Source organism: Chiloscyllium plagiosum, unplaced genomic scaffold (assembly GCF_037043375.1).
Source record: "Chiloscyllium plagiosum isolate Xiang-an unplaced genomic scaffold, Cpla_swu_hap1 HiC_scaffold_24, whole genome shotgun sequence".
Classification (NCBI taxonomy): Eukaryota; Metazoa; Chordata; class Chondrichthyes; order Orectolobiformes; family Hemiscylliidae; genus Chiloscyllium; species Chiloscyllium plagiosum.
In genome coordinates, this window is record NW_028270162.1 from 26,819,685 (window position 1) to 26,834,768 (window position 15,084).

General features: G+C 38.7%; 2 protein-coding genes across 4 annotated transcripts in view; one reads left to right on the forward strand and one right to left on the reverse strand.

Moving 5' to 3' along the window:
• The window catches only part of rhbdd3 (rhomboid domain containing 3), a 32,202-nt gene extending 26,369 nt beyond the window's left edge, over positions 1 to 5,833 (forward strand). The window contains exons 4-5 of the mRNA XM_087999999.1: positions 1,851 to 2,276; positions 5,498 to 5,833. Of these exons, the coding sequence (XP_087856125.1) occupies positions 1,851 to 2,276; positions 5,498 to 5,657 (586 nt within the window). The 3' untranslated portion in view covers positions 5,658 to 5,833. The remainder of the gene's footprint in view (positions 1 to 1,850; positions 2,277 to 5,497) is intronic.
• Positions 5,834 to 6,237: 404 nt separating this feature from the next.
• The window catches only part of emid1 (EMI domain containing 1), a 343,566-nt gene continuing 334,719 nt past the window's right edge, over positions 6,238 to 15,084 (reverse strand). For 2 of the 3 annotated variants that reach the window (XM_043715640.2, XM_043715641.2), the window contains exon 15: positions 6,238 to 8,124. In XM_043715640.2, the coding sequence (XP_043571575.1) occupies positions 7,994 to 8,124 (131 nt within the window). In that variant the 3' untranslated portion in view covers positions 6,238 to 7,993. The remainder of the gene's footprint in view (positions 8,125 to 15,084) is intronic. The other variant, XM_043715643.2, reaches the window with a different exon arrangement.

Here is a 15,084-nt window from a genome sequence, read left to right on the forward strand (position 1 = left end):
TGTTCTGCCAGTTATCTCAAAGCCATGTCTTGGAGTTATTTATCCTTCTACCAGTGGAAACAACTTCTTCGTATTTGGTCTACCAAAACCTTTCAAATTTTTGCACCTTTAATGCATCTCCTCTTCATCTTCTTTGCTGGACGGAAAACAGTCCCAATTTCTGTCGTCTTTCCTTATAACTGATGTCTCTCACCCCTGGTCATGTTCTAGCAATTCTCCTCTGCACCCTGCCTGAAAGTCTTGATATCCTTCTTAAAATGTGGTGCCCAGAATTAGACCAAATATTTCAGCTGATGTTAAACTTCTGATTTAGAAAGCTTTTGCATAACTTCCTTGTTTCGTGCTTTATATATCTTCTATAAAGTCATGGGTCTTATGATTTTAGTAACCTTCTCAATTTGTCCTGTTACCTTTTTAAAGTTTTGTGTTTGTTTTGTTTTTGTGTCTGTGTTCCTATACCAGCCTTACAATTGTATATGCCCTTATTCTTTCTACATAAGTTGTTTTCCATGCTGTAAGTCCCTGATACCCAGGTACAGTATGGACCATTAATATATCAGAAAATGGTCCTAACATTGACCCTTGGAGAGAACTACAGGAAAACCTTCTGTAATCTGTAAGACTGCTCAGCACAAAGTTGCTTTTTGTCTCTTGGTTATTTCATATCTGTGCTGCCTGTGCCCCTTTAATCCCAGGGACATCAATTCAAATACTCCACAAAGAGTGGTGGAGTAGCAGAAAGCATAAGAGACTGTCAGACTACAGGAGGATATAGATAGACTGGAGACTTGGGCAGAAGAGTGCAGATGGCTTTCAGTCCAGACAAATGTGAGGTGATGCATTTAGGCAAGTCTAATTTTAGAGTGAATTATACAATGAATGGAAGAGCCTTGGGAAAAGTTGATGGGCAGAGAGATCTGGGGGTGCAGGTCCATTGTATCCTGAAGGTTGCTGCACAGGTGGATAGAATGGTCAAGAAGGCATACAGTATGCTTGCCTTTGTTGGACTGGGTATTGAGTATAACAGCTGGCAAGTCATGTTAAAATTGTACAAGACATTGGTTCAGCCGCATTTAGAATACTGTGTATAGTTCTGGTCGCCACATTACCAAAGGGATGTGGACGCTTTGGAGAGGGTGCAGAGAAGGTTTACGAGGATGTTGCCTGGTATGAAAGGTGCTAGCTATGAAGAACGGTTGAGTAGGTTAGGTTTATTTTCACTAGAAAAAAGGAGATTGAGGGGGACCTGGTTGAGGTTTACAAAATCATGAAAGGTATAGACAGGGTGGATAGAGACAAGCTTTTTCCCAGGGTGAAGGATTCAATAACGAGAGGTCATGCTTTCAAGGTGAGAGGTGGAAAGTTTAAGGAGGATACACGCGGCAAGTACTTCATACAGAGGGTGGTGGGCATTTGGAACGTGTTGCCAGCAGAGCTGGCAGAGGCAGGCACAGTATTCATTTAAGATGCGTCTGGACAGATGCATGAGTAGGTGGGGAGCAGAGGGATACAAATGGTTAGGAATTGACCGACCGGTTTAGACAGTACATTTGGATCGGCTCAGGCTTGGAGAGCCGAACGGCCTGTTCCTGGGCTGTAAATTTTATTTGTTCTTTGTTCACTAACAAGGTTAATATAAATCATGTAATTATTTCAGGTCCTCTAATGTATCTAAGAATTAAAAGATGTGCACTACATATTTCTTGGGAACTTCACTGTTCGCCTGTTTGTTTTTGACATATTTTTGTTTGATCTGCTAATTATTACTAAATATTTCAGTTTTGGATCTGCCATTATGAATATTTTCAAAAAGATTATATTGCACTCCATGTTTATATTCACATTTGCAGATTCCATTCTATGCCAGAACTCCACAGGACTCAAGGGTCTTCAACAGCACATTTATCAGCTGCTTCTGATGATTGTACTACGAGAGAAGGCAACAGCTACAATATTGAAATAGATTCTCAGTGGACAGAAACTTCCAACCAGACATTTCCTGCTTTGCAGCCTCACACTGGATCTTCACATACCAATTACTTACAAGCAGAACTGTATAATTCATATGATTTTGCACATCTTAGACAACTAGATTCCAACTATCATCCCTCTGGATTTTATCACCTGAATCCACATGATGTCTATGCTGCTGCAGCACATGGTCTTCTCACTGATGAGGATCTTCTTCATGCTGGTGTTATTGCCTCCTTATGGGAATCTGGAATGGACCTGAATCGTAAAGTGGAAATACCTAAATCTTCAGTCTCTTCTCTGCGGTAGGTAACAGGCAATAAAAGATGTTTGTAAAGCACTTTGTGCATTTTACGGGAATATTTTATTTTAAGTAGTCAAGTTCAGGAAGGATTACTGAGCAGTCAAACTAGGTTACCAACAATTATTGTTGTCAAGGATATGGGGATAGTGTAAGAGAGTGAAAATCAGTCATGATCTTATTGAATTCTGGAACAGGCTAAAGAAGTCGAATGGCCTACTTCATTCTTATAACTGAGTATGATACAAACATATGAAATAGGAATAGAAGATGGCCATTTGGCCACTCAGCACTACGCCACCATTCAATGAGATCATAACTCATCTGTTTGTTTTTCAAATTCCACATTCACTCCCAATAATTCTTCATTCCCCTACTAACAAGAATTTATCCTCTCTTTGGCAAAGTTCCAAAGTCACATAACCTTCTGAGAGAAAAAAAATGCTCTTTATTTGACCCCTCATTTTAGAACACTGCCCCCTATTTCAGGACAAATCTATAAGAGAAAACATCCTTTTCATATCTACCTTGTCAAAACCATTCAGAATCTGATACACTTCAATCAAGTCAACCCTCACTGTTCTAAACTCCATTGGATAAGCCCAACCTGTTCAACTTCTCCTCAAAGACAATTCACTTATTCTGGATATCATTGTCAATTACTTTACATCCTGCTTTAAATAGGGAAACCAAAATCGCACACAGTGCTTGTGATGTGGCATCACATCACTGAAGCATAGCATCCTTTTATGGTCAGTTCCTCTTGCAATAAATGATAGTATTCCATTCACCTTCTTGATTACATGCTGTCTCTATATACTAAAGTTTGTGACTCACGCAACATTTGTCTGCACTTCAGAATTCTGCAGTCATTCTCAATTCAAATGATACTGTGCTTTTTTATTCTTCCTGCCAAAGTGAACAAATTCATATTTTCCCTCATCATACTCTAGCAGATTTTTATCCACTCACCTAACCTATCTATTTCTACCTGCAACTTTCTTATATCTTCACAGTATATTTTCCTACCTACTTTGGTGTCCTCTGCAAATTTAGTTACCCTGCCTTTTCTCCCCAATCTAAATTATTGATGTAAATTGTAAAAAGTTGAGGCCCAGCAGACTTCTATAGGACTCTAGTTGTCACATTACATATCACAGATAAAGATCCATTAATGTACACTGTTTTCTGCCAGCCAGTCTTCTTTCTGTGCTAGTATGCTACCCCCATACCATGAACCTTTACTTTCAATGATAACATTTGATGTGGTACCTTAGCAAATGTCTTCTGGAAATCCGCACATAGCAAGCAGGCTCTCCTTTTGCATAAACATGATTTCCCTTTGATTAAACCGAGCTGATTCTTTTTGATTACATTGAGCTTTTTGAAGTGTTCAGCTATAACCTCTCTGATGAGCATTTCAGCGCCTTCCCCATGATAGGTGTTTTTCCCTGGAGTATTGGAGGCTGAAGGGTGACCTTACAGAGGCTTGTCAAATCATGAGGGTGAATAACTAAGTTTTTTTTCCCAGGGTACGGAAGCCCAAAACACTGTTTCTGTGCTGTACATCACTGACTGTATGACTGTAGAGAGCACAGGTTTAAGGTGAGAAGGGAAACATTTAAAAGAGACATGAAGGGCAACTTTTTCACACAGAGGGAGGTGCGTGTATGGAATAAGCTGCCAGAGGAGTTGGTAGAGGCAGGTACAAATACAATATTTAGAAGGGCATCTGGATGGGTACATGATTAGGAAGGGTTTAGAGGGAAATGGACCAAAATGTTGGCAAATGAGACCAGATCAATTTAGGATATCTGGTCAGCATGGACGTGTTGAACCGAAGGGTCTGTTTCTGTGCTGTACAATTTTATGACGCTGGCCTATAGTTTCCAGTTTCCTGTCTCTCTCCTTTCTTTAATAGAGAGATTATAGTTGCTACTTTCTCATCCATTGAAATCTTTCCTGAATTTTGGAAAATGAATATTAAAGGTTCAACTGCCCCACGACCTTATAAGTGACCTCTTTTCCCTGGATAAAGACTACCAGAGACTTGTCAACGCACAGCTCCATCAGTTTGCTTAGTAACACTTACCTCATCATTGTAATTTCACCAAGTTCCTCTCTCCTTCCACCTCTTGATTTACAACATTTAATGGAATGTTTTATGTTTCCTCTGTTTGTTCATTTCAACTGTAATTTCCTTATTATCTACAATTAGCCCCCCATTCTAATTCTCTAGAGGATTAAAATTCACGTTCTCAATCCTTTAATTTTCAAATACCCACAGAAACTCTTACTGTCCAATTTTATATTCTTAGCTAGCTTCCTTACATATTCTAACTTTTTTCTCTTGATTAACCTTTTAGTCATTTTCTGCTATTAATTATATTCTGACCAGTCATCTAACTTGTCAGCCATCTTTGTGCAGTTCTTTTTGTTAAAGTTTGATGCTTTCCTTAACATTCTTAGTTAACTCGAGCTTCAATTTAGATATTTTCTTTATTGTAGGAATCAATGTCTATTACTGTGTTCCTATTTGCTATCTATTTCCTAGCTCAGAACTTCATTTAGCTCAGTTTTCATGCTCACATAGTCACCCTTGTTTAGGCTTAAACCACAGCTGTGGACCACTCCCAGTTGTGACTTTGTTCCCCAACTATTTCTCATTTCCACTGAAACTGAGTCCACATCCTGATGTCCTGAACCAAGGTCATTTCTATCACCCATTTTAAATCAACAGCCCAATAAAACCTAATTGCATTTTTCTGCGTGTCAGCTGTTTACATTTCTACTGGAAAATAATTGCTATTTTACTAGATGAATTTGCAGAAATATAATTGTGGAGCAAACAGTGGCATAATGGTAATGTCACTAGACTAGTCATCCATAGGTTTAGGCTATTGCTCTGAGGATACGGGATCAAATCTCACCACTGTAGCTTTTGGAATTTAAATTAGTAAACTATGAGTTTAAGTGTTAATATTTGTGACCATGAAGATATCATCAACTGTAATTAAAAACTATCTGGTTAGTAATGAATCTGCCACCCTTGTCTGGTCTGGCCTATGTGTGACGGCAGGTCCACAGTAATATGGATGCCTTTTGGACCACTAATAAAATTAAGGGCAGTTAGCGATGGGAGACCAACAGAACTCGCGTTCCATTAAAATATTACTTTCACATAATCATACATGAATTTTAAAAAAAATTTTGTCCCTCTCTCAGATTACAGCAATTAAAACAGATGGGTTTTTCAACTGAAAAGGCTGTTTTAGCATTGTCTGCTTCAGGAAAGATAGAAAGTGCCATTAACCTTCTAGTGGAAGACCAAGTTGGAGACGATGCTGTTGTGACAGCAGCCAAAGTGAAAACAACATCCACGTGATTATGATCGATACTGCTGGTTAATGTCCTCAGCAGAAGCAATTGACTTTACAGGCTCCTGAAAGATGACTTAATAATGGCCATATGATGCAACTTTTGATTGGGTCGCAAAATGAAATATAAGCGTCGTTCAGTCCTTTTTTGTACATATACAGAACAATAAAATTATTCCTTACATTTTCAAGCCTAGTGGTCAATTTTTAATGGTATATTTCAGCATGATCAATAATACTTATACATATGTTGAAAGGGATAGTGGACAGATGGATATGGTTTCAAATCTGTTTTCCATACATCAGTGCCAAGTCCCAAGATGGCATGCTGCATGTAAAGTCAATTAAAGAGAAATACATCAGTTTTAGATAGCTAAACACTGAACTTGTACTTGCTGTCCCATTTGGAATTATATGAAATGTCATGAAGAATACAAACATATATAAAATTAATTCAAATGTGTTCCTAAAAAACAATCCAACAGCCTAACCAAATTTGGTCACATAAACAACTTTTAGTTTTTTTTGTCTTTACATAGCAATACGGTTTGTTATAAATGTAAAGAAAGGCATCAAAACAAATTGGTGAAAAGACTTAATTTACCTTTTAATGAATATTTTTGACATACTTCTCATAGTTGGTATAAAACAGTGCTCTGTACATGAAAATAAGTAGCCCTTTCAGACAGTATATGAAAACACAGTGGTACCAAAAGTTGTACATTGTAAATATACTTATTAATTGAATACTTTTGCTAGCAACCTGCATTAAAAGCCCTTAGACATGATAAATCTGCAAATAAACAAATAGCAAACTGAGATCAGAAACATGTTGTCTTAATCATAGAGTCAAACACTGCACACTGAGCACCATTAAGACACACACAATTCAGTTACAGCCCAAAATGACTGTATTTGAAATGCTACCTTCAAGTACAAATTCCAAAATATCTGTACATAAATACTTAGTACATTTTCATGCTCTGCTGGTAAAATGTCCCATTTATTTTGATCTAGAATTTTAAGTAGCAGTCCTCTGTTGTCATGTGTATTAAATTGGATGTGCAATTAATCCACATTTTTTTGTCGATTTGCTATCTATTTTAGCATATATTCTTTAGAATTAAAGTATAAACTTCTAGTGAGATTTTTCAAATGTTTAGGAATTACTGGTATTTAATGTTCAAATTAATAGGAAAGGCAGTGTTCCTTCGGATTGATACCTTGAGTAATACACGGATCATCTCAATATGCTACGAAATAGAATTTCTAAATTATATTTCATCTGATCATCGAAAAACAACAAATGGCTCACTTCAAGATTTGAACTACCATTCCTTACTGCTGTTAACAATAAAAGTAAATTGATCAGTAATGAAGCTCTAATATAATTTAAAGAGACAGGATCCCATTTATTAAACTTCTCCCAAACATTCATTCCAATTCTAAATGTATTCAAATGCAAACTGATGCCAGCTTTAGTATATAAATGTCCAATGTGAGGGAGGTGGGCTACACAAGTGGACATTCCAATGCAACTATGCTATCTGCATAGTCTGTATTTCTTGATCATTGAAAACACTTGTTAAAAGTGAAAGAAAACTTTAAAAATCTAAATCTCTGTAATTGTTCATTCCCTTTGATCTAAAACTTGTTTACATTCCAATTAAGTAATCATTACTGGCAAGCCTACTTCAAATCAAAAACACTAGTAAAAAGACCCTGAGTGCACAGAGATGTTAGATTCATAAACTGGAAGGGACTAATCTAACAAAGAGTCAATAATCTGTCATATATTGAGCAGGTAATCATTCCGGAGAGAACTGTATGCAAGGAAATGACCAAGGGACAGTGTCTCATTAAACATATTTTTCCAAGTAATGAAACTAATTTACCTTTTGAAATACAAAATTTAAACTGACAATAGTATGATTATACAGCATTTTAGAAAAAAGTAATTTACTTGTGATAGGAAGTAAATGCAAAGTAAACACTTTCACAAATATAGAATAGTGGCTGCTTTATGAAATATTCACGAGAGGCTATGTTTATGAAAAAATACAGAATAGTCATCAAATGGTGAAACATTTTGTGATATCTATAGCAATACTCTGAGATTCCCATTAAGACAGCAGCCTAAAACACAAGTTATTTTCAGCACAAGTAGAGCTAAATGCTCGCAGTTGGACAAGGCAAATCAAGTTAGTCCACTGATGTATTACACACAGGACAAATGTTTTATGAACAGTTCCAGTGGTTTGGTAATCTGCTTACCCCAGTTTACCACATTGTTTCAAGAAGGCACCACAGAGTTTACATTTGTTGACATTTACATTGTTCATAATCATTTCTCTTCGGTTTTATGTGCAAGCCTGTGAGAGATTATCTTGTAGGCTGCAAAGCTGCCTCGCTTGCCTCTGAAGAAATTTGGAGGTACAGTAGCGTAAGGATCTACTCCAGATCCATGATCAGGTTCTGTTATGATAAAGACAACATCGTAAGTTCAGTTGGATGGAAAATTCATTGTACTGTAAAATGTTATGTAATAATCTACCAGTAAAGATTAAAAGGCAAATAATTAACAAATTAAGTTATCTATCATGTTTGCTTTGTTGAATCTTAGATTTATATTTTCTATTCCCTCAGTAGAATCTGAGGGAGTTATTTAGGGGAAATGCACTAGTTTGGATTGTCCATCTAGAATATTGACCTTCATAAGATAGCATTTTACGAACTGTAATTTAGTTGTCAGAATTTGACTTGTGTGGCGTGGCGTGGCAACCCTGGCAACATCCTTGTAAATGACACTGTATATATGCATTAATTTCAAATATCCCTCTCTAATATTTTAATTCTACTTTTTTTGATACAAATGGGTTAACATTCCAATTGAAATGGAGAAAAAAATTGCAATGAATGCAGAGTATTCTCAAGGTAACAGTAATCATGATCTTTTTCAGATTACCTTTAACATTTCGACAGTGGAATTACGATATCCATTCTCTGCAGCTTCATCACTTAGTCAGTTCCAAGCTTCTGGTGTTACACCAAGAATTTACGTTCAGCAAAGTGTGGAGAAATTACAGGAAAATACTGGCTGAGATAGAAAGGGAAATTCCAGATTTGCCAATAATGGAGGGAAATTAGTCTAAAAAATTAAGGACCTAAAGATGTTACTCACTACATAGAGTCATAGCGTCATAGAAATGTACAGCATGGAAACAGATGATTCGGTCCAACTTGTCCATGCCGACCAGATATCCAAAACTCAATCTAGTCCCAAATGCGAGCACCTAACCCATTTCCCTCCAAACCCTTCCTATTCATATACCCATCCAGATGCATTTTAAATGTTGCAATTCGTCTGGCAGCTCATTCCATACACGTACACCCTCTGTGTGAAAACGTTGCCCCTTAGGTCTCTTTTATATCTTTACTCTCTCACCCTAAACCTAAGCCCTGTAGTTCTGGACTCCTCCACCCCAGGAAAAAAGACCTTGTCTATTTATCCTATCCATGCCCTTCATGATTTTGTAAACCTCTATAAAGTCACCCTCAGCCTCCGACGCTCCAGGGAAAACAGCTCTAGCCTGTTCAACCTTTCTCTATAGCTCAAATCCTCAAACCATGGCAACATTCTTGTAAATCTTTTCTGAACCCTTTCAAGTTTCACAACATCATTCCGATAGGAAGGAGACCAGAAATGCACACAATATTTCAACAGTCATCTAACCAATGCCCTGTACAGCCGCAACATAACCTCCCAACTCTTGTACTCAGTGCTCTGACTAATAAAGGAAAGCATAACAAATGCTGCCTTCACTATCCTATCTACCTGCGACTCTACTTTCAAGGAGCTTTGAACCTGCACTCCAAGGTCTCTTTGTTCAGCAACACTCCCTAGGACCTTCCCATTAAGTATATAAGTCCTGCTAAGATTTGCTTTCGCAAAATGCAATACCTCACATTTATCTAAATTAAACTCGACCTGCTAATTCTCAGCCCATTAGCCCATCTGATTAAGATCCCATTGGAATCTGAGATAACCTTCTTCGTTATCCACTACACTTCCAATTTTGGTGTCATCTGCAAACTAACTAACTATACCTCTTTTGCTCACATCCAAATCATTTCTATAAATGATGAAAAGTAGTGGACTCAGCACCGATCCTTATGGCACTCCACTGGTCACAAGCCTCCGGTCTGAAAAACAACCCTCCACCACCTCCCTCTGCCTTCTACCTTTGAGCCAGTTCTGTATCCAAATGGCTAGTTCTCCCTGTATTCCATGAGATCTAACCTTGCTAACCAGTCTCCCATGGGAACTTTGTTGAATGACTTACTGAAATCCACATAGATCACATCTACCACTCTGCCCTCATCAATCCTCTTTGTTACTTCTTCAAAAAACTCAATCACGATTGTGAGACATGGTTTCCAACACATAAAGCCATGTTGACTATTCCTAATCAGTCCTAGCCTTTCCAAATACATGTACATCCTGTCCCTCAGGATTCCCTCAAACTTGCCCACCACCGAGGTCAGGCTCACCGGTCTATAGTTCCCTGGATTGTCTTTACCACCTTTCTTAAACAGTGGCACCACGTTAGCTAACCTCCAGTCTTCTGGCACCTCACCTGTGACTATCAAATAACTCAGTAAGACGCCGAGCAATTACTTCCCTAGCTTCCCACAAGGTCTAGGGTACACCTGATCAGGTCCTAGTGATTTATCCACTTTTATGCGTTTCAAGACATCCAGCATTTCCTCATCTGTAATATGGACATTTTTCAGATCTATTTCCCTACATTCTATATCTTCCATATCCTTTTCCACAGTAAATACTGATACAAAATACTCATTTAGTATCCTCCCTCTTCTCCTGTGGCTCCACACAAAGGCCGCCTTGCTGATCTTTGAGGGGTCCTATTCTCTCCCGAATTACTCTTTTGTCCTTAATGTATTTCTAAAAACCCTTTGGATTCTCCTTAACTCTATTTGCCAAAGCTATTTCATGTCACTTTTTTGCTCTCCTGATTTCTCTCTTAAGTATACTCGTACGCCTTTATACACTTCTAAGGATTCACTTGATCTATCCTGACTATACCTGACATATGCCCAAGTCCCTTCTCCCTACCTTTTAGCTTAGCCTGCTTGGCACACCCTCCTCATTCCTGAAGAAGGGCTTATGCCCGAAACGTCGATTCTCCTTCTCCTTTGATGCTGCCTGACCTGCTGCGCTTTTCCAGCAACACATTTTTAAGCTCTGATCCCCAGCATCTGCAGTCCTCACTTTCTCCTATATGCCTTCTATACCTGACATATGTTTTAATGCACACAGAGAGAGGGAGAGAGAGGCGGGGCGGGGCAGGGGGAAGTCAAAGCAACTAATTTCTCTTGGGTTGGTTTTCTAAATTATAATATAGAATTTTTATTGAAGAAAATTATAAGAAAATATTTTCAGATCGAAACTTAGGTTTAAGGATTTGTGAACCATCCAAAAAGTTTCAATGTAAATACTTTACCAAATTAGTCCTTTCTATCCACAATTTGATAGTTAACTTAAAAAGGAAGCTCTCTCAGTTTTAGTGTAGATATTAGCTTTTAGCAATTAACACTGTTGCACTAATTATTTTATATCAGAAAAAGTCCCTTGTGAATTAACTATGATCAGGTAAATTCAATAATCTATTGCGATAAAAATAGAAATACTAGGAATACCAGCATGCGAAAAATAAATTGGTGAACAATTTTTGTGGGACATTAAAAAAGTAATCCAAGAAAATCTCTTAGAATTGGCCAGAACAAAGGGGTTGGATGTCAAATGTGTTAAAAATTGGTACAATAAGATTAATAACTTGAAACATGAACCTGTCTTTTGCTTTTCAAAAGTTGATATCCCCACTGTGTACTTTGAACAATTAGCTTTATTTCAGATTTTACTGATTTACTTCAGTTTAACTGCAAGCAATGTGAATCAAACTACTGGAGCAAGAAGAGCAAATAATTGGTGGGTTGGGCCCAAAGAAATACTTTCTCCATGACAGGTGGCATAATCGGGACATCTCAGGGCCAACCCGTCCAATTATTTGTACTTACAGCCAAATCTGATGAGACAATTACTCCTCTGAACATGTTACAAATGAAGTAAAATAAGACCAGTCCATATTTCGTGTCTTAAGGGGTTGTCATTTTAAAAGTAAACAGGATTAAAAACAGTTGTTGACCCCATGATTAAGAAATTGACTGATTAACTCCTGTTTTCCGGATGTCACAAATGCAGCATGAGTATATTTACAGGTAGGTTGCACAGCCTGTCTTATTGTTGCAGATGTGAACATCCAGCAGAAGTGTGCAGAGCCAGTTGTTCATCAGCATGAAGGAAGCCTCCAACACTACTATTTAACAGGATCAACAACCTCTTGCAGGTTGATGTCCTCTGCCTGTTGCTACAAATCTTCAAGTGCTTGTTGCTTTGTGCAGTTATGTCAAGTTGGAGAAGTCTATTGGGAGTGATATGTGCTGAAGGATTTTGTTTACTAATTTTACAATATCTGCACAAAACAGTTAAAGATAGGATGCTTCTCAGCAGCTGGCTGTATCTGCCCACCATGTTTTGGAACTCGTTTTCCCACGTGAACCTGAGCCAGGAGCAATGTGTGAAATGTCAGCACTACTAAAGACATCTAGACTGCAATCTGCCACCTGCTAATGCCAAATACAAATTAGGACAAGACTGAACGCTACTAGCTTTGAGGATGGCCATGTGAATGAAGTTTTCTCTGTTTGGCTCATTGAGACTTGCAGCTGGGGATAATTACAACATCTTGCAGTTTGACATCCACTGTTAAGAAAGAGAGTTCACTCAGGCTCTCTATTCAAGGAAAGTTAGAATTACTTTCAGGCTTACCAGAGATAAGCAGATAGAGAAAGCATGCAGCTCTGGTAGGATTGCAGGCTGTTCAAGTTCCAGTATGCCATTGAATGGACAAACATGCTTTACATGTGCCACATAGCAACTGTACCAAAAAAAATCCATGAATGTGTCATCACAGTCATGCACAGTCTCCAATTTGCAGCAGTCCATTGAGTCAACTGCATTTGAACTACCATGGCAAATCAGAGGGTGATGAGGACTATTTGTTGATTATTCTAGTAAGGAACCCAGGTATGTGCATACTGAAAAGACACAAGAAGTCAAAGCTTTTTGTCTTGTGCTCATCAGGATAGGATGCAAGAAACAAAGATGAAAAATGGATTGCAATTTATACAGTGGGTGCTAATTGGTTGGGCAATTGTTGATATGGAGATGCAGCAGGAACATGACTGTCAATCTTAGTTCTCTGTCAGGCAGGTGGATTCTGATTGGTATTTCCATTGGAATGCAGCAGATTGGCAGTCTCTATGACCCTTCTCATTTTCAGCAACTAAAAAGATGCAATGCATGTATGAATTCATTTTGAGACCATAAAACAGGGACCTGTGTTTAGAATCACATCTAATGTTGAACTCAGTGTTCTGAAACTTGCAAGCACATTCGTGCTTGGAGCCAGCTGTGAATGTTGTTTTGTATAGTCCATCAGTTATTGGACATGGCAACAGAACAGCACTAAAACTCATATATCACATTATTCTTGGTGTGATAAGCAAGACTGTTGTGTCCAGTTAGTGAAGAAAACCACTCAAGGATTTTCTGTAAATGAACAGCATGAAAAGCTAGCTTCACCTGTTGTTCAAATTTATGAGACAGCTTTCCCTTTCACGTTAATCAGACTGGGATAGAGAACTTGGACATGAGCTTCTGTAACATACAGCAAATGTTGATTTCATCAGTGTAGCCATGTCTTTACAAAAATGAAGGAATCCTGCAAAGTCTATGTGGAAAACTTATTCAAACTCGTTGTAACAGCTCACTCAATTATTTGGTAAATTTATGGCGTGCTGAGCTATTCAAGGATAAAGTAGGATATAATGGAATATTGCTTTTGTGATTTTAAGTAGGTCTTTCATTCATGAATGCAGTTACTCCACGGATTTGACCTTGGCGATTGGCATCAGTTCCCGAAGTTGCTGACATGCATGGACCCTCGGGGCCTGCACAGCTGGAAAGCAAATTAGAAGGAATGCTGGCAATAACCTAACAAAGTTAGGTGGACAGGCAGGTAGTACTGAGGAAGTGGGGAGGCTGCAGAAGGAACTAGACAGTTTGGAGGAGTGGTCCAGGAAATGGCTGATGGAATTCAATGTGAGCAAATGCGAGGTCTTGCACTTTGGAAAAAAGAATAGAAGCATGGACTACTTTCTAAACGGTGAGAAAATTCGTAAAGCCGAAGTACAGAGGGATCTGGGAGTGCTAGTTGAGGATTCTCTAAAGGTAAACATGCAGGTTGAGTCCGTGATTAAGAAAGCGAATGCAATGTTGTCAATTATCTCAAGAGGGTTGGAATATAAAGACTAGGACCCGTGGACACAGCCTTAGAATTAGAGGGGGTAAATTCAGAACAGAAATGCGGAGGCATTTCTTCAGCCAGAGAGTGGTGGGCCTGTGGAATTCATTGCCACAGAGTGCAGTGGAGGCTGGGACGCTAAATGTCTTCAAGGCAGAAATTGATAAATTCTTGATGTCACAAGGAATTAAGGGCTACGGGTAGAATGCGGGTAAGTGGAGTTGAAATGCTCATCAGCCATGATTGAATGGCGGAGTGGACTCGATGGGCTGAATGGCCTTACTTCCGCTCCTATGTCTTATGGTCTTAACCTGTGAGGATGAATCCACTATCTGTCTATACCAAGCAGATGACCACCTTTACATGGTTCAAGAGCCTCTGCAACTTGCCAGTGTGGCTGTATGGCCAAGTGTCATGGTGCATCCTACAGATATAACCTTGGAATGATCATTGAGCACAGAATGCATTTTGTTCATATGAGTGCTCCAGTCCCCTTGCCAGGTTTAGGTATATGCATATCAGATTCAGTAAAACATTTGCATTGCAAATGAAAGTCTGTTCATTCATTAGGTGTTCCAGAACTGTCACGTACATTCAGGGCCTAGCATCCTTGTTGGATGCTGGTTTGTGATGAGTTAGAATTTTAATTTAGCAAGTATCCCCTCCTGTTTAATGTGAAGTTAGTTGTCTTATGCTGCTACTTTCTCCATCGCAAAATAGCATCATTGGCCCATCAACTACTGCAACATGGTTGGGTTTGCAAGTATGTCAGCACTTCCATGCTGGAGAAGAGGCTCCAGTTTCTGCACAAAGCCCAGAGTAAGGTTGGTGCTACATTTTTCCATACTCTTTGGCACTGACTGTTGGCCTTCTGGTAGACTTCCTAATGCATCAAGCATTTTGCTACAAATGTCCATCCGCATGTCTCATTGAAGCCCTGGTCCAAGGTAGTGGAATCCGTGTGTGTTCAATGCTCTGGCAAGCTGGA